General features: G+C 36.9%; 1 protein-coding gene across 1 annotated transcript in view; it reads right to left on the bottom strand.

The window, feature by feature from the left end:
* The window catches only part of LMNB1 (lamin B1), a 62,344-nt gene extending 42,454 nt beyond the window's left edge, over positions 1–19,890 (bottom strand). The window contains exons 1-2 of the mRNA XM_044657605.1: positions 19,532–19,890; positions 342–498 (exon numbers count right to left, since the gene is read on the bottom strand). Coding sequence (XP_044513540.1) covers positions 342–498; positions 19,532–19,890 — 516 coding nt within the window. The remainder of the gene's footprint in view (positions 1–341; positions 499–19,531) is intronic.
* Between the last annotated feature and the right edge of the window lie 429 nt (positions 19,891–20,319).

Genomic DNA, 20,319 nt, shown 5'->3' with positions numbered 1-20,319 from the left:
TATATATATATATATATATATATAATTTTTTTAAACCCTTAACTTCTGTGTATTGACTTATAGGTGGAAGAGTGGTAAGGGTAGGCAATGGGGGTCAAGTGACTTGCCCAGGGTCACACAGCTGGGAAGTGTCTGAGGCCAGATTTGAACCTAGGACCTCCCGTCTCTAGGCCTGACTCTCAATCCACTGAGCTACCCAGCTGCCCCCTATTTTTTTTTTTTATATCAAGACTTTAAGTAAAAATCCAACTCTGCCAAGGGCAAACTACAAAGGATTAACAATAAGAGCAGATGGTTAACCTGCCAACATGTCCAGAATGGAGGACTTCTCTTTTTCTCACCTGCATAGTTTGTTCCCTCAGTTCCTCCAAGTTACCCTCCAGGCTTTTCTTGTCACAAAGTGCGGTGGCCAAGGCAACCTCTTTAGAATTCAGTGAAGCTTCATGTTCTCTGAGCTTGATGTGGGCAGCATTAAGCTCTGATGTGTTCTTGATATAACTACAACAAATGTTAGAAAGCTGTGAAACAGGCTCAGAGCTCTCTAAAACGACATTGCATCCTTTCTATCAAAAAAAAAGCCAATAAAAAACAAATTTCTGATGTTTTTTAAATAAGGAAAAGCACATCTTGCTGAAACCAAACAAGTCACCAAAGGAGCTATAGCTAGAATATGATGGGTGATGGATAGCATCCTTTTACTTATTGCCCTGAAACCTCTAATGCCTCTCATGTGACAATTTAAATTATTTTTATTTTTTTATTTTTTACTTATATATTGGTCATTTTTGTAAGAGAATACTTATATGAAACCAAAATTCTAAAATGCAAATAGAAATAAACAAACATGAAAGATAATATGCTTTGAATCTACATTCTGACTCTAATAGTTCTTTCTCTGGATTTGGATAGCATTCACTGTCATAAGTCCTTCAAAAGTGTCCCAAATCACTGTATTGCTGAGAATAGTTAAGTCATTCATAGTTAATCATTGTACAATATTGCTGTTACTGTGAACAATCTTCTACAGGTTCTGCTTTTTCATGCTGCATCATTTCATGTAGGTCTTTCTAGCTCTTTCTGAAATAATCCTGTCCTTCATTTTTTATAGTACAATGATATTCCATCACCATCATATACCACAATTTCTTCAGTCATTTCTCAATTGATGGAAATCTCTTCAATTTCCAATTCTTTGCTACTGCAAAAAGAGCAGCTATAAATATTTTTGTAAAAGTAGGCCCTCTGGGGGCAGCTGGGTAGCTTGGTGGATTGAAAGCCAGGCCCAGAGACTGGAGGTCCTGGGTTCAAATCTGACCTTGGACACTTCCTAGTTGTGTGATGGCTGGGTTTGTTCTTATGATAATTTCAAAAAATTAAATATATCTCAGAAGGGATTTGCTAGGAGTTTTTTAATTGGATCTATCATTCTATTGGCAACCCTTTATAATGAAATTCCCTCTACCATCTTCTATACCTACTTTATAATTTCTAATCTTGAGAGCTACTTAGGACATTGAGACTTTAAAAGATTTGTCATGAGTCACACAGACAGTATATAGCAAAGGCTGAACTTGAAGTCATTTTAAGAGTCAGCTCTCTGTGCCATGAGTTCTAAATAGCAGAAAGGGGTAATCTATCAGAATTCTAATCCATTTTTTTATATTAAGATACCAAAGTATAGATTATTGCCCATTCTCCAAATTCCATATATACATATCACTAATTTAGGAAACAAATGAGAAGAAAGCTAGACTGACCAAATAAAAACAATTATAGATTGTTTTCTCCTTTAAAAATAAAGTACCATACATAGAGATATAAAAAGATAGTAAAGAAAATATTAAAATGAGATTCACATGACCATATTAATACCAAATTTATACAGAGAAAAGAATACAAAACTAAGAATATAATTTATGCATTGGCTACCAACATTATTGATAAAAATAGGTTTGAAACGATGAAGGAGTTTGATTAAAGTTTGATCAATGTAATGATATAACATGAGCCCAGAAGACTGAAAATTAAACATATAACTCCTGCCAGAAAAGTGATGAAGTTAATATTATCGGACATGGTCAATGTGGCAATTTGTTTTTACTAGACTATGGATATTTATAATGAAGTTATTTTTTGGTGTTTTTTGTTTTTTGTTTTTGCTGTTGGTTCAGTGGAGTCAGTAGGAAGGATAGTTATAAACGTGTATGTATATATATATTTAAAAAAAAAAGAACTAGACATAAATTTATAATAAATTAGATGCAGACCAACACCTAATACCATATCCCAAGGCAAGCTAGAAATAGTTACATGACCTGGATGTAGAAGGTTATATCATAACAAATTAGAGGACACCTTTCAGCTCTATGGATAGGTGGAAGGTTCATGATCAGTTCATAAACAGAAAGGATCACATAATATAAAACAAATTTGATATGGAATTTAAAATTTCATGTACAATAGTCACTAAACATTTATTAAGCTCCTACTATGTACTAGGAATTGTGCTAAGCTCTAGGGATACAAAGAAAGACAAAAAACAATACCTGTTCCTAAGAAGCTACATAAGTTAAAGGGGGAGAATTATGCACAAACTATATACAGAATTAATTGTAAATAGCCAATAGAAGGAAGGCACTAAGATAAAGGAGATAGGGAACAGCTTCCTTTAGAAGTTGGAATTTTATCAAGCCATTCCCCAATTGACAAATGGTCAAGGGACATGAATAGGCAGTATTCATATGAAATCAAAACTATCAATAAGCACACGTTCTAAATCCCTCCTGATTAGAGAAATGCAAATTAAAACAACTGAGGGGTACCACCTTACACCTTGCAGACTGGCCAATATGGCAACAAAGTGATAAATGTTGAAGGGGATATGGCAAAATTGGAACACTAATACACCACTGGTGGAGTTGTGAATTGGTCCAACCATTCTGGAGGGCAATTTGGAACTATGCGCAAAGGGCTTTAAAAGAATGCCTATCCTTTGACCCAGCCATACCACTGTTGGGTTTGTACCCCAAAGGGATAATAAAGAAAAAGACTTGTACAAAAATATTTATAACCATGCTTTGCTTGTAGTGGCAAAAAAAGATTGAGAAATGAGGGGTTGTCCATCAATTGGGGAATGGCTGAATAAATTGTGGTATCTGATGGTGAAGGAATACTATTGTGCTGTGTAAGAATGGGATTTGTACAAGGGGGATAGGACAAAAGGAGCCAGAGAAAGAGTTGCTGCCAGTTGAGACCAGAGGGAATTCTGGGAAAGGCTCCGAAGGAAGAAGAGGAGAGGTCTTTGGGTGGAGGACAGTGAGGAGAGAGGAAGAGTACAACCCAGCTCAGATCCAGGCCTGAGGGCTTCCTGAGGATGTTTCTTTGGAAACTGAAACCCTGATTCCCTGATCAAAGCCATCCCATTGCATCTCTCCCATCAAGACTTCAACCATTGAGTCAGCTAAGTTTTTGGACTCCATTTCAGAAGAAATCTCTTAGTCTCCTTCTCCCATTACCCAACCTTGCTGAGAGACCCCTTTCAATGAAAGCTTACAATTATAAAAAAGGATAGAAACAGAAAAATAGAAATAGAAATAAAGAGGGCACCCCCCAAATCCCTCTGCCCTTCACCCCTTTCCCCAATCCCTGAATTGCAATTAATAAAAGTCATTCATCAGTCAGATAGCGTTCCAGAGTGCCTGAGAGACTATAAGGACTGCCTCCATCTTGAAGCCAGACCACCCGCTGTGAGATTAACTGATTGGGGGGGAGTTTGTATGATCCCCGTCCTTATTCAGAGTCAGACTAGGGTACCCCATACCTCATCTTATCTGGAAGCTTTGCCCCCAACTCCTGAGGGGTGGTACGACCATCCAGGTCACCCAGTTTTGGGGTGACACCCCCTTAAAGTCTCCCAGTTATTTTCAGCCCCAGGGAAGTGCTGGAAGAGAGACTCACTTATATAGACTCTCTCTCTCTTTCCCATTTATCAAACATTGATTACAGGCTCTCTATTATTACAGCAGTAATGGCAAACCTATGACACACGTCAGCACTGACACACAGTCATTTTCGATGACACATGGCTGCATACAGAGAAGTATGGGGCTGCATGCCAAGAATGAAACATTTGCTGTAGTGTAGCATAGATACTCTGTGCACTATAGATGACAATTCTACCTATATTAATTTACCTATTTTGGTTTGTTAAATACAGTTATATATTACAATTATACATTTTTGTTAAACTATAACTATCATGAAATTATGGTTTTTTTCCTCGAAGTGATACACCACCCAATTTATGCTTGGTGTTTTGACAAATTTTTGTAACTGTTATGATAGTTGTGCAGCAACAGTTAAGATGATATTTAAACCTGCTAAGATGGTTTCTTGGGGTATTGATTCTAATGGATCACAAGTGTAACAATGATCCCAAAAGGCTAACCCCAAAGCAGTTGTGCACAGTAAAGAAAGGTGTAGAATCTGCTTATTCCAATAGTTAAACGGCTTTCTGACTACTGATTGGTGTTGCATCTAGAAGTAAAGAATCAGCTGATTGGTGAACACAGCTGACCTTGTTCTCCCTAGAGCCCTATATAACTATTGAAGATAAGAAGTATTTCTTCTAATTACCAAGCTAATAAATTTGTGTTGTTAGATTAATAAAGCTAATTAAACTAAGCAAGTGATTCTAACTGTGAATTAACTCAGAAGATAGTTTGAGAATTGATAATCTTCAAGTAATTTCCCTAACAGCCAAGATGACTTCTTAACTGCCACCCTCTTTGGAATCTTGACAAACACAGAAAGGTTGGCTGATGGCTTCTTTGCAAACGGATTTAATATTGGTAAAATAGGTGATGGGAAATGGGATTGATGCTGGAAAGTGGGAATAGGGTTTCTCAGATGAGTCTAGGTTGATGGATTGTTGTAAAATCTCCCAGATAATTAAGTTGATGTTAAAGAGGCTTTGGATGACTTGATAGTCTGACTTTTGACTGAAGGTTTTGTCCTACAGATGTTGGCTTGGTTGTGTTCAAACAAATCTTGATGATGAAGATATCAATGAACTGAGATTGATAAAGTTGAATATATTTGTTGATAAAGGTTGGGACTAATATCAGGATATGCTCTGCCCTAGTCTAGACCTAAACCAACCACCTCCCTCCTTGCCCAATTGTATCTCAGGACTGAGACCAAGAGTTGGTTCAGATTTGCCCTTATATAATCTGTTTCCAACTGCCCCCTTGGCTCACGCTAGGCTCATGCCACCTCTGGTTCATTTTGATTCCATTCAGGTAACTGGAAGTCAAGCTTGATCTAACATGGCTGCTATTAAAATCCTTACAAAGCTCAAAAGGTTGCCCATCACTGAACTAGAGGAATTCCATGTGAACTAGAAAGACCTCCAGGAATTGATGTAGAGCAAAAGGAAAAGAACCCGGAGAACATTGTACAGAGACTGACACATTATGGCACAATCAAATGTAACAGACTTTTCTACCATCAGAAATGCAGTGGGGGGCAGCTGGGTAGCTCAGTGGATTGTGAGCCAGGCCTAGAGACGGGAGGTCTTAGGTTCAAATCCGGCCTCAGACACTTCCCAGCTGTGTGACCCTAGGCAAGTCACTTGACCCCCATTGCCAGCCTTACTACTCTTCCACCTATAAGTCAATACACAGAAGTTAAGGGTTTAAAAAAAAAAAAAAAGAAATGCAATGACTCAGGACAATCCAGAGGAACTTAGGAGAAAGAATGCTATCCATATCCAGAGAAAGAACTGTGGGAGTAGAAATACAGAAGAAAAACATATGATCGATCATATAGTTCAATAGGGATATAATTAGGGTTTTGATGTTAAAAGATCACTCTACTGCAAATATGAATAACATGGATATAGGTTTTGAACAACGATACATATAAACTCAGTGGAACTGCTTATCAGCTTTGGGAGGGAGGAGGAAGTGTGTGTGGTGGGAATCATGAATTATGTAACCATGGAAAAATATTCTAAATTTTTTAAAAATTAAGAAAAAATACTTCCATACCTATACTTTGTAGGTTTTTAGCATAAAATAGTATTGTATTTTGTCTAAAGCTTTTAGTGCATTTATTGAAGGCGCATTTCAGAAGGAGACATAGACAGGTTGTTTGTTGGAAATATTATGTTACATATGAAAAATGCAAAAATTAAATAGATTCATTATTTTGTATGCAGAAATCCATTAACATTAAAGTTTTTCATTGTTAAGTATGCATTTCCCTACATCAAATACTGTTACATAAGTTTTATATACACTGTACATCCAGACCTGGGAATCATTATTCCCAGTGAGGAAATTCTCTCTACCTCTGCAAGATTTAGGGAACTGCATAAAGCAGTGATGGTAAACCTTTTAGAGACCAAGTGCCCAAACTACACCCTCACGCCACATGTGAGCTGCCCCTTTATCCCAGACAGGGGAGGGAGGAAATGTTCCCATTGGGCTACTGGGCAGAGGGGTAGGTCATGTGAGAAATGTTCTTAGGCACACATGGAGAGGGGGAGGAGAGCAGTCCTCTCTGGCATGCCTGCCAGAGGTTCACCAATATGGGCATAGAGTATTAAGAGGTAGCCAGAATGTATCAGAAAAATTATTTTTCCACCAAGTCCTCCTGATCTAATCACAGAGTTAATGGAACTTAGAAAATCCCTGACCTATTGAGAGCCAAAAACTGCTTAGGAATGAAGCCCAAAAGCAAGAGGTAAATTCTTTAATTATAAATATTATACTAAAACTCATTAATATGTATCAATCCTACCTATAGTACTAACATAACAGCAGGATTTTAATAGGAAAGATAATCATTGATCATGATTACAACAAATTTACAATAAAAATGATCACACTATCCAGAATAACTTATAATTATTCCTTTAACAACCAAGTTGCCAAGTTAAATACTTTACAAAATTATAAGATCTTTAGTAGCTAAAAAATCTGAAACCAACCCAACAAATAAGGAAACAAATAAGCAATGACTTGTTCCAGATGAAAGAAACACATGACATTGCAATGAAAATATTAACAGAATTGAAAATAGAATAACTCGGCACTTAATAAGTTCTTACTAAATGAAAAGGCACTATGTGGAATTGAGAACATATAAAATTAAAAGAAAATAACCTTAAGCAGGAATGACACTGATAGTTGGGAGGGAAAGGAGAGGCTCAGAAAGGAGATGGCACTTAAGTCAAGGGAAACCAAGGACATTACAAGGTAGGTAGTTGGAAGGGGTACTCCAGGTTTGGGGAACACACCAAGTGCAAAAACAGAGATGGGAGGAACAGCAAATTGGCTAGTAATATCTGAATTACAGAGTACATGGAGAATAGAATTTAAGATTGGAAAGGTAGCAACGTGTCAGTCCCATGGCAAGCAACTGGAATAATTTGGATTACAAGAAATAGTCACCAAAGTGACTATTAACACATGAAAACAGCTTTCTGGTTGACCTGAAAAATAATAGGCAAAATATACACATTAAGTTGTGTGGGTTAGATGGGACTTTTTTTATAGGCCAATAAATCACCAGAAGTGTCTATTTTTAACTCATCTCAATTACATTGCTATAGAAGTTTATTAATGATGCCATAGAAACATTATCACTTCTGCTATTTAATTCTTGAATCATGACTAGTTCAACTACTGAGGATAACACCTCCTTTAAAACAATCAGTGACATCTTTATGTTGGTCTTGGGACAAAGAATCCTGTATGCCTGTATATTCTGTAGGTCAATTCCTAAATTTTTATAATCAAATACTTGGATGTTACACTTAAGGATACAAATATTTATTTTCTGGTGAAAAAAACTGGGAATAGAGGGGGAGAGGCAGATTTTGTAGGACTTATATTAAATTGTGGTTTCTATCACCCTTCTTATATGAATAAGAATACAGTTTTGTTCTGAAAATTTTATAATTACAAGTGCTATACTCCTTACAACAAAGGATAAAAATCAAATATTGTTTGTGAAAAAATATATACACACATATACTTACATTTATAAATAGCTACATTAATAAAACACCTTAATCTCCTTATTAGAATATTTGTTTTTTTGAAATCTACATTAGCATTTCATACAGACTCCCCAAGAAAGGAGAAAAACACAGGAGTCTCTATAATACCTTTGATGCCTCATTTAGGAGGCAAGTCTCCTGGTACATGTCAGATTTGGCAGATACAGGCATATATCAATTAGAATGAATTCTATAAGGGTTTCTTTTCTCTCATAGTTTTTACTTTCATTCCGAAAACTAAATGAGGCCTCTTCCTCTTTTCCCAATAATGATTTCATAATTCCAAAGAGTCCTATAGCACCTATCAATATAGATAAAACCCTCCATATCTCGTTAGCCAACTATGGGTAAAATCAGGAGACACTGCTGGTCCATACTTTTATCCCCTTAACCATTTACTATGCTCGAGGATGACAAAGGGTAGATCTAGAAACAAAGATAGACAATTGTCCCCCCACCCCATTGAACCACCATATTAGAATTCCTAAAAAGGTAAGAGATGGGACTTTTCCTATATAAAAAGGAAAAAGATAGGAATTTATCTTTGGATCTTCCAAATCACCTTTATTAGGACCACTATCATTGCTTACTCTGGTCAAAGATTTAAAGATAACTGCAAAAAGTCTCCTTAGACATATACTTCCTGTGCCTAGGTTGGCTTTTCCTTCCCAATACAGCATTTGCTGCCAAATTAAGAAATTTAAAGAAAAAGTGATCAAATTTTCTCATCTTTAAATTCCTCAAATCCAGGCCTCACACAGACCGTGTAGTAAACTATCAGGAAATAATGTTAATGTTTTATTACTGTCCTTTGCTATCTTTACCTCCTTTTTCTTTTCACCTAAACACCAAATGCTTATTGGAGGTTAAGGGAGACAAAGAAAAGAGGTAAATGTTTCCAAGTAATAACTGATGATAACATGTAAGAGTAGCCAACATTTACACAGCATATAATGTACAAGATGTTTTTCATGTAATCTCATAACATTCCTATAAACCAGGTAGTAATAGTTATTTCCACTTTACAGATGAGGAAACTGAGGCTAGTTAATTTATTTGGGTCGTACAAACTTGGCAGAATTTGGATCTGAACTCAGATCTTCTGACTCAAAACCTAATACTTTTCCCATTACATCCTAGAATGATGGTTCATTCCAAACCCAAGATGCTCAAGTTCTTTATCATATTTTACTACAATAGTCAAATATTTGTTCTAATCTCTACTTAGGCATAGTATTAATTTGCTATGTGCATGGAGACATATGCTTTTTCGTATATATTAAGAACTGAATTCTGAAGACCTTACCTACTTCTGGTTTTGACCACTTATTAGCTGTGTGACCATGGGTAAAGTTAGAGTCAATCCTCAGCTTTAACAGGGGTAACAAGAAGAGTGCAAAAGGCAAAAAACATAAATGTTATGATACATCGTGCCTATGGGAAATGGGGGGGGGGAGGATAGGTTCCCATGACCACCAAAAACTAAATTTTCACTAGAGATTGCTGGAAATACACTTTTTGGCATACAATTCTTAAAACACTAATTCTGATGATATGCACTTCTAACACAGTAACCATGAAATAACCCATAAACTGCAGTACACACAGAAAAAAACCCAAGTAAAACATTTTTCTCACTAGTAATTCCCTAGAATTCTGTAATCTTTTGTGCTAACATATCAATTTTAAAAAGCAACACTGATTTAAGGCAATATTTTTCATAGTACCATAAATTTTTGTTCAGTTACTTTTCCAAATATGTCCAATTCTTTGTGACTCCATTTGGGGTTTTCTTGGCAGATACCAGAGTTGTTTGCCATTTCCTTCTCCAGTTCATTTTACGGATGAGGTTAAGTGGCTTATCCAAGGTCATAGGGCTGATAAGTATCTGAGGCCAGATTTAAACTCAAGAAGAGAAGTCTTCCTCACTCCAGGTCTGGCATTCTATCTACCGTACCAGTAAGCTATTTCCTAATACCATAAATGGTACAGCAAATAAAATTATTAAAATGAAAACTTTTTTTAACCTGATTCTTACCTTCCACTATATCAGATGGTGGTGTGAAGGTATCCTACTTTATAATATGCTTCTGTATACCTCTACCTTGACCACCCACTCTCTAATAACCAAGGGAGAAGTTACTAGGATGCATCAACTTGAAATAATCCATCAGTGACATCTGCTTCATACGCCAAGTGAGATCCTTAAGGATCTCCCAGCCAACAACTACTGTACGCATTGCAGCAGGAAGTTTATCTAGCCTATTTATTTTCTCACTAAGCTGCATCATTAACTTGTACTTCTGTTCCCACAGCTTAGTACAACACAAAACTTGAGTTTTGAAGGCAAACAATGAAAATAAGCAACAAATGCATGGGGAGCTCTTGACAACAGCAGAATGAATAAGACCAGTGAAGCACCCAATAGGATACTAGCCCACACAGAGGATAAAAGGTGTGGGGCGGAGCGCTCTCTGGCTCTCCCTTTGAGACTGACACTGGAAAGCTTTTGCAGTCTAAGACAGCTTGGGATTTTGGATTAGGTAGTTTTCTAGGTAGGTGAGATTTTTCTGTCCCCTTCTTTCATTTCCCTTTTTCAGATATCTCCATTTTTATTAAAATTACATTGTTAAGAGCTACTAACAGACTCCAGACTTGAGTAAATTTTGTAATAGCGACCACAACATTAACAAATATTACTATCACATTTAATAATTTCACTTTTCATTTATTACACCCTTGTGTTCCATAACAACAGAGGTCCTATTAAATTCAAAGTATGGGATTTAGCTGGCCAAGAGAAATTTGGTGGTCTGAGAAATGGTTATTATATCCAAACTCACTGTGCCATTATAATGTTTGATGTAACATCAAAAGTTACTTATAAGTGGGGATAAATTAGAAGCCTTCCCAGTAAGATCAGGCGTGAAACAAGGATGCCCATTATCACCTCTATTATTTAACACTGTACTAGAAACACTAGCAGTAACAATTAGAGAAGAAAAAGAAATTGAAGGCATTAAAATAGGCAATGAGGAGACTAAGCTATCACTCTTTGCAGATGATATGATAGTCTACTTAAAAAATCCTAGAGAATCAACTAAGAAGCTAGTAGAAATAATCAACAACTTTAGCAAAGTTGCAGGATACAAAATAAATGCACATAAATCATCAGCATTTCTATATATTTCCAACACATCACAGCAGCAAGAGGTAGAAAGAGAAACACCATTTAAAATCACCCTAGACAATATAAAATACTTAGGAATCTACCAGAACAAACACATTATTATTATACGAATTATACGAAAACAACTACAAAACACTTTCCAAACAATTAAAACTAGATCTAAACAATAGGAAAGACATTGATTGCTCATGGGTAGGATGAGCTAACATAATAAAAATGACCATTCTACCCAAATTAATTTATTTATTTAGCACCATACCTATCAAACTACCAAAAAACTTCTTTACTCAATTAGAAAAAGCTATAACAGAGTTCATTTGGAACAACAAAAGATCAAGAATATCAAGGGAAATAATGAAAAAAAAATGTGAAGGAAGGGGGCCTAGCAGTACCAGATATTAAACTATACTATAAAGCAGCAGTCATCAAAACAATATGGTACTGGCTAAGAGACAGAAGGGAGGATCAGTGGAATAGACTTGGGGTAAGTGACATCAGCAAGACAGTGTATGATAAACCCAAAGAGCCCAACTTGTGGGGCAAAAATCCACTATTTGACAAAAATTGCTGGGAAAATTGGAAAACAATATGGGAGAGATTAGGCTTAGATCAACATCTCACACCCTACACCAAGATAAATTCAGAATGGGTGAATGACTTGAATATAAAGAGGGAAACTATAAATAAGTTAAGTGAACACAGAATAGTATACTTGTCAGATCTCTGGGAAAGGAAAGATTTTAAAACCAAGGAAGAGTTAGAGAAAATTACAAAATGTAAATTAAATAGTTTTGATTATGCTAAATTAAAAGGCCTTGGTACAAATAAAAACAAGGCAACCAAAATCAGGAGGGAAACAACAAATTGGGAAAAAATCTTTATAACAAAAAACTCTGACAGGGATCTAATTACTCAAATATACAAGGAGTTAAATCAATTGTATAAAAAATCAAGCCATTCCCCAATTGAAAAATGGGCAACAGCCATCAATAGGCATCTTTCAGATGAAGAAATCAAAAGTATCAATAAGCACATGAGAAAGTGTTCTAAATCTCTAATAATTAGACAAATACAAATCAAAAACAACTCTGAGGTATCACCTCACACCTAGCAGATTAGCTAAAATGATAGTAGGGGAGAGTAATGAATGTTGGAGGGGATGTGGCAAAATTGGGACATTAATGCATTGCTGGTGGAGTTGTGAACTGATCCAACCATTCTGGCTAGCAATTTTGAACTATGCTCAAAGGGCTATAAAAGATTGCCTGCCCTTTGATCCAGCCACACCATTGTTGGGTTTGTACCCCAAAGAGATCATAGATAAACAGACTTGTATGAAAATATTTATAGCCACACTTTTTGTGGTGGCAAAAAACTGGAAAAGGAGGGTATGCCCTTCAATTGGGAAATGGCTGAACAAACTGTGGTATATGCTGGTGATGGAATACTATTGTGCTCAAAGGAATAATAAACTGGAGGAATTCTATGTGAACTGGAAAGACCTCCAGGAATTGATTCAGAGTGAAAGGAGCAGAGCCAGAAGAACATTGTACACAGAGACTAATACACTGTGGTAAAATCGAATGTAATGGACTTCTGTACTAGCAGCAATGCAATGATCCATAACAATTCTGAGGGACTTATGGAAAAGAACACTACCCACATTCAGAGGAAGAACTACAGGAATGGAAACATAGAAGAAAAACAACCGCTTGAACACATGGGTTGAGGCGGACATGATTGGGGACGTAGACTCGAAACTACCACACCAATGCAACTATCAACAATTTGGAAATAAGTCTTAATCGATGACACATGTTAAAACCAGTGAAAATGTGCATCGCCTGGCGGGGGGAGGAGGTCGGGGAGTGAAGGGGAAAGTAACAACATGAATCATTAACCATGATAACTTTTCTAAAAAATAAAAAAAATTATTTGAAAAAAAAAGTTACTTATAAGAATGTACCTAACTGGCATAGAGATCTGGTATGAGAATGTGAAAATATCCCTATAGTGTGGTGTGGCAACAAAGTGGATATTAAGGACAGAAAAGTCAAGGCAAAAATCAATTGTCTTCCATAGGAAGAAGAATCTCCAGTACTATGACATTTCAGCCAAAAGTAACTACAACTTTGAGAAGCCCTAATTTGGAGTTTGTTGCCATGTTTGCTCTTGCACCTCCAGAGGATGTCATAGACCTAGTACTGGCAGCACAGTATGGGCAGGACTTACAGATTGCTCAGAAAACTGAGCTCCCTGATGATGACCTGTAAGGGAATGAAGCTAAAGCCCAGCGTCAGAGGTCTAGTTTTATAGGTAACTGTCCTGTGACATCAGTGGTACAGCGTGTTTGCCACTTTATTATATAGCTGAGCAGAACAGGTGCTTAATCTTTGGGATGCTGAAGGAGATGAATGGGCTTTGGAGTGAACATGGCAGTTTAAAAAAATATAATTCGTATTTTGGACCAGCGTATTTAGCTGTTTTGGAATGCAATTATGTCCCCATGAATTTTCAAATATAAGACTACTGCAGTCCCATCACATTATTCAGTGGTGAATCTTGTTTGTTACTGTCATTCCGATTCCTTTTTTCATTTAGATCATAATAAAGTTGTATTTCAATAAACTTTGAAAAAAGATGGTGTAAAAGAATTTCTTGGCCAAAACCAACTTAGAACTGTCAGAACTATTAGAACAACTATAGCACTGGGATGGAAGTGGAGTGCAAAGCACTAAGGCAGACCCTACTTACAGAACAGGCCTTGAGGCAGCTGAATCAGTAACAAAGGCTTCAGGAGTTCTCAGGGAACAGCTGCTCAGAAAGAGATTGTTGCATTGCCCATACACAGATTTAAGTTGGAGTTTCGGGGTAAGGGCCCATGCTGAAAACTAACACATCAGCACTTGTGGCCACAGAGGAACCTAGTCACAATTACAAGATGGAAAAGAGTGCTTGTGGTTACTCACAGACCAGAGCACAGCCTGAGAGAGTATTAAATATATCTCTCTTTAAATCAGGCCACCTTGGAAGAACTGAAAATTTATAGATCCCTAGAGCTAGCTCTGAAGGCACTGTAAAAAGAATTTAAAGCTTGGAACAGTGTTTCCCCCCCAAGACAGGTACAGAGCCCAACATTAACAGGATTTTTTTTAAATTAAAAGAAAAGAAAAAAGCTGGAAAATGAGCAAACAACAAAAAGAAACAAAGTTCTTTTGGTGACAAGAAGATGAAAACAAATTGAGAAGATCAAGTCAATACCGTTGCATTTAAAGCCTCCAATAAAAATGGCAATTGGACTCAAGTCCAACAAGAGTAGAGGAGCTCAAAAACGATTTTAAAAATCAGAGATAGGAAAAAAATTGGGAAAATGAAGGATATGGAAAAATCATGAAAAAGGAGTCAGAGAAAAACATGAAAAGGTAAACAAGAGGAATCAAAATACATTCAATAAGGTTAAACTGTTTACCTACATAGGAAGATAATTCTAATAACTCTTAAGAAGTATATCATTATTAGAGCAGTTATGAATATACCTAGAAGGCAAGGAAGTAAATTGAATATGGGATGATATAAAATAAAATTGAGGGATGAAAAAGAGGAATGCAATGGAAGAGGAATAAAGGAAAAATAGAAGGGTGTGAAAGAGCTCTTATAGTAGAGGAAAAGAGGAGGGAGATGGAGAGGGGAGCAAGTGAACCTTACTCTCATCAGAACTGGCTCAATGAGAGAAGAACATAGGCAATCAATTGGATATAGAGAAAGCTATCTCACCCTACAAGGAAAGTAGGAGAGAAAGGGGATAAGAGAAAGGGTTAGGACTGACAGAAAAAAAGGGCAAATTGAGGGAGAGGGAGATCAGAACATAAATGGGGTGAATAGAATGGAGAGTAATACATAGTAATCACAATGATGGGGGGCAGCTGGGTGGCTCAGTGGATTGAGAGTCAGGCCTAGAGACAGGAGGTCCTAGGTTCAAAATTGGCCTCAGATACTTTCTAGTTGTGTGACCCTGGGTAAGTCACTTAACCCCCATTGCCTAGCTCTTACCACTCTTTCTGCCTTAAAACCCATACACAGTATTCATTCAAAGGCATAAGATAATGGTTTAAAAAATAATAGTGTAAAAATTTTTTTACAAGTCTCTCTAATGAGTTGAATATATAAGAATACAAGTCATTCCCCAATTGATAAATGGTCAAAGGATATGAACAGGCTGTTCTCAGACAAAGTAATTAAAGCTCTGTATAGTCATGTAAAAATATGCTCTAAATCACTATTAGAGAAATGCAAATTAAAACAACTCTGGGTTATCACCCCATAATTATCAGATTGGCTACTATGACAGAAAAGGAAAATGGCAAACTTGGAAGGGATGTGGGAAAACAGACACTCAATAATGCCCTACTGAGGGAGTCATTAACTGATTCAGCCATTCTGGAAAGCAATTTGGACCTATGACCAAGGGGCTATAAAATAGCATACGTAGCCTGTGGCTCAGAAATACCATGACTAAATTTATATCCCCAAGAGATAAAAAAGAGAAAAGGGAAAGACCCATATGTACAAAAATATTTAAAGCAACTCTTTAGTGGGGGAAAAGAATTGGAAAGTGAAGGGAGGTAAGAGTATATGATTGTAATAAAATACTATCCATGCAGCAGGAGGAGCTTGGAAAGTTACACAAACTGAAACAGAATGAAATAAGAGAACCAAAAGAACATTGTATACAGTGATAGGGATACTATATAATCAAAACTGAATAAATTAGCTATTCTCAGAAATACAGTGATCTAAAACAATTCCAAAGGACTTCTGAAAAAAAAAATGCTATCTACTTCTGGGGAAGAATTAATAGAGTCTCTAAATGCAACCAAAGCAACTTTTTTCACTTTTAGGTTTGTTTTTTTTTTTAAACCCTTAACTTCTGGGTATTGACTTATAGGTGGAAGAGTGGTAAGGGTAGGCAATGGGGGTCAAGTGACTTGCCCAGGGTCACACAGCTGGGAAGTGTCTGAGGCCAGATTTGAACCTAGGACCTCCCATCTCTAGGCCTGGCTCTCAACCCACTGAGCTACCCAGATGCGCCTTAGTTTTTTTTTTTTTTTTATTCAAGTTTCCTTCCACAAAAGGATTACTATGGAAAAATGTTTTACATGATTATACATGTAAAATCTACATAATCCTGTTTATTTGGAGATGGGGAGAAGGAGGGAGAGAATTCAAGACTCAATTCTTTTTAAAAATTTGAAAGCTATTTTTACATATAACTGGGGGGAGGGGGAATTAAATTAAAAAAGGAAATCTGCTAATAGAAGTAATAGAGGCTCCCATCATCCACAGGGAATCTCTTCTCAACCAAGACAATGTGCTGAATTCTCCTTCAAAGTGACAAATATTTTGGGTGAACATACATCTTCCTGTTCTATTGCTTACCTGTTAGTTACTCACCAATTATTTCCCTTGTTACATTTTCAAGAAAACCAAACTATAATGAATGGATGGCAGACATTATACTGTAAAATACATAAAACAGTCTAGTGAATCAATTGTTTTTAAAGTAATCAACAAATATCACCTCAGGTGCATTCAAGGAAGAAAATGTTAGGAGAACTATTAAAAAAAACTAAACTAAAAATGGTAAATATTGGGGGAAATTTTCTTTAAATTTTCTCTTCCAACAACAGTAGCCACATTTGAACCTTAACATCACAATATCCTTAAGAAAGACAGAAATGGCACTAAAGTCAGAGTATATACATACAGTGGAGACAAATGCTAAAGGCAATCCAATTGTGAGGATGTTGAGGGACCAATATATAGAATAATAGAGAGGAATCACATGATCATAGATTTCAAGCTAAAGGGGCCTTTGAGGTCTTAACATCCAACTTCCTTTTGTATAGATGAGGAAACTGAGATCAAGAATGGTTAAATAATTTGCTCAGACTTCCAAATCTAGTAAATGTCTGAGGCAGAAATCAAACCCAGGTCTTCCTGACTCCAAGTCAACAGATTAGGGGAAGAATAGAAAAAAAAAAATCCTGGACCTCAATTAGTATTTTCCCCACAAAAAAAGATGACCAAGAGAAAAAACAGTAATCACTAACCCTTATGACTGTCATCTGTTCAAAAATGAACCACATCTTTATCATCTCACAATTAACTAATAGAGACTTTCAGATTTCATTGTACTTGTTTGATCACAAAATACAAAATACCAAATTTTTAATTAACTTATTAAACCTGTGCTTTCCATTTTACAAATCAACAAACTGAGTCTGAATAGCTAAGTGAGGTACTCAGGCCTACACATTTAAGTATGAGACAGATTTCAAACTCAAGTATTGCCCACTTTAAAGTCTAGCACTTCACTATATCATCTAACTACATTTTTATCAGAGCCAGGAATTTCTGAACCAAATCTGGCCTATGACAACATTTTACATTTAGTTGGTACTCAAACATTTGTTGAGATGATAGTTAAATTTTGCTTTAAAAAGAAAAGGCTAATTCTGGAGTGGTTTGGAAAGATGTTCAAAGGGCTTTAAAATTATGCATACCCTTTGGTCCAGTAATACCACTATTAGGTTTGTATCCCAAAGATTTTTTTAAAGGAAAAAGTACTAGTTGGTACAAAAATATAGCAACTTTTTGTTGTAGCAAAGAATCAGAAACTGAGGGAATGTCCAACTGGGAAACTGCTGGACAAGTTGTGGTATATAATTGTAATGTAATACTGCTGTGCTATCAAAAATGATGAAGATTTAAGAAAAGCCTGTAAAGGCCTACATGAACTGATGCAAAGAGAAGCAACCAGAACATTATACACACTAACAACAGTTTTATATGATGAAAATTTATGAATGACTTAGCTGTTTCTAGCAATAGTGATCCAAGAAAATCCTCAAGGTCTCATGATAAAAATTACCATCAACCTTTATTTCTTCACTTTTCTTGTGTTTGAGTTCTTTCACTAAAGGTCTAATATGGAAAGATATTTTACAAGTGTTGCTTTTGAAGTGAGGTAACCTAAGTCATTGTCCAGAAAAACCTGTTTTTCCCTGGTGAAAAATAAAAATCAGAAATGAGCTTTTCTGTGAAGGTCAGTCAGCTCAGGATCCAGGAGAAAGTAACTCCCTATATAGCTGCCTCACAGTCCAGGATAAGATACAGAGTGGATTAGTGCACTACTAATCAAAATAACTTCTAAACGATAAAAGTTTGCTTGTTTCAAGGTTATGTCTCAGTAATGAACATTATTTTCTTTGTATAAAAACTATAAAAACTGCATTGTAATTTCAGTTTGGGTCAGCTCTCATTAGGAAAGTTACCCTGGCCATTTAGGTACGCTTATTAATCAACAGATTAATAAATAAATATTGGTTCCACTAACTTGAACTTCTGGGTTTCTGGACTTTCTATCTGAGGTAACCCACTTCACTTTTCATTTCAGGGAAGTAGAAGGGAAGGACAGTGGATAAGAATTTGGCTCAAACTTTAAAAAAGGTCAAAAAAATTTTTTTTATTTCTTAAAAAAGAGAAAAGGCTATTAAATAAAAATAATGCTGCTATATTTTTAGTAAAGTATGGGATCATACTGTTTTCAGGCATCACTTTTTTGTACTTAGTTTAGTCCAGTGCCCCAATCACATACAAAGGGTCCAAGCAATATCACAGTGGCTCAATCACTGAGCTAGAAAATGCTAGATCTCTCTCCATTCCTTCCATGTAGCAGCAAGAGGAAGAGGAAGAGAGGAATCATTGAAGTTGGCAGAGCTTAGAGCCTCAGATCTAAAGAGATAACAAGAATTTAAATCACCTATCTATCCCTGGCTTGACCCTTTGGAAGGCCAAGGCCAGGTCCTATAAACAAGTAAGCAAATGTCCACCCTGTACTTATATTTATCCAGCAGTCAGTGGGTAGAGAATTAGGCCAGAAGTCAAGAAGAACAGAGTTCAAATCCAGTCTTAGACTCTTCCTAGCTGTGACACCCTAAGAGACTTGCTTAACTGGTTTGCCTCAGTTTTCTCAAAGAGCATAACAATAGCAGCTACCTCCCAGGGTTGTGAGATGCAAATGAGGTATTTGAAAACAAGTGAAATCAATATTTTTGGGTGGGAAGGGAAAATCAAGTACTTTATACACTATGTCAACAATGAAGGGGCAAGTTCATGGTAGTGTATTGACAAGTTCCAGAAAGCAAAGATGCTGAAATGAAGACACATATATAGCAGTGACGTCCTTTCCCCAGTGCAGACAACACACTTACTTAAGCTGCAGCTGAGCGTATTCTGTTTTTAATATGCCCAGGTCTATCTGCTGCTGGGCCTTCTCACGGGCCGTGTCGTCCAAGGCCCTGCGGGCATCCGCAAGCTCGGTCTCATACAGAGCCTTGAGCCCGCTAAATTCTCGGTCGCACAGCTTCTCGAGCTCAGTCATCCGCAGCTGTAGCAGGCTGTTCTCGCTCTCTAGGCTCCGTACTTTGCTTATATAAACCACCAAACGGTCATTGAGCTCTCGCAACTCCTCCTTCTCCTGCAAGCGGGACAACCGGGTCGGGCGGAGAGGGGTCGCAGGCTTACTGGCCTGGCCGCCAGTTTTCTGTACCTTGGGGGTTGTAGACTCCATTACCCCAGTGAAACGGTGTTATTTGCAGTGGATGGTGGGCCTGGAATACGAAACCGTGGATGTGCTGACTGTCTACTACTGCGGCAGGAAAGACTGGGATGAAGGCAAGAGGAGGAGGAAGCTACGAAAGAGTGGGAGATACGGACTTGGGGAAGGGGGAGGCGGGAGAGACCAATAAGAGAGCGATCAAAGCCTATTGTATAAACGTGAGCTGGGATACCAAGGATGCCAACCCACTAAAGCCAAGAAACTGGTACATGAGATTCATGCACCAGACAATGTGCAAAAATTAAACACAAAAACACACAGTAGTGAGCAGGAAAACCGAGGTGAAGAGTGAAGGACTAGTTTTAAAAGATAACGGGGGTCGGAAAAGGGAGGGGCGTGTTTATAAATAATTATTTTAATGTTTCTCACGAACCAAGAACT

The sequence above is a fragment of the Gracilinanus agilis genome, chromosome 1 (genome assembly GCF_016433145.1).
Source record: "Gracilinanus agilis isolate LMUSP501 chromosome 1, AgileGrace, whole genome shotgun sequence".
NCBI lineage: Eukaryota > Metazoa > Chordata > Mammalia > Didelphimorphia > Didelphidae > Gracilinanus > Gracilinanus agilis.
This window is presented reverse-complemented; position numbering and strand designations above follow the sequence as displayed.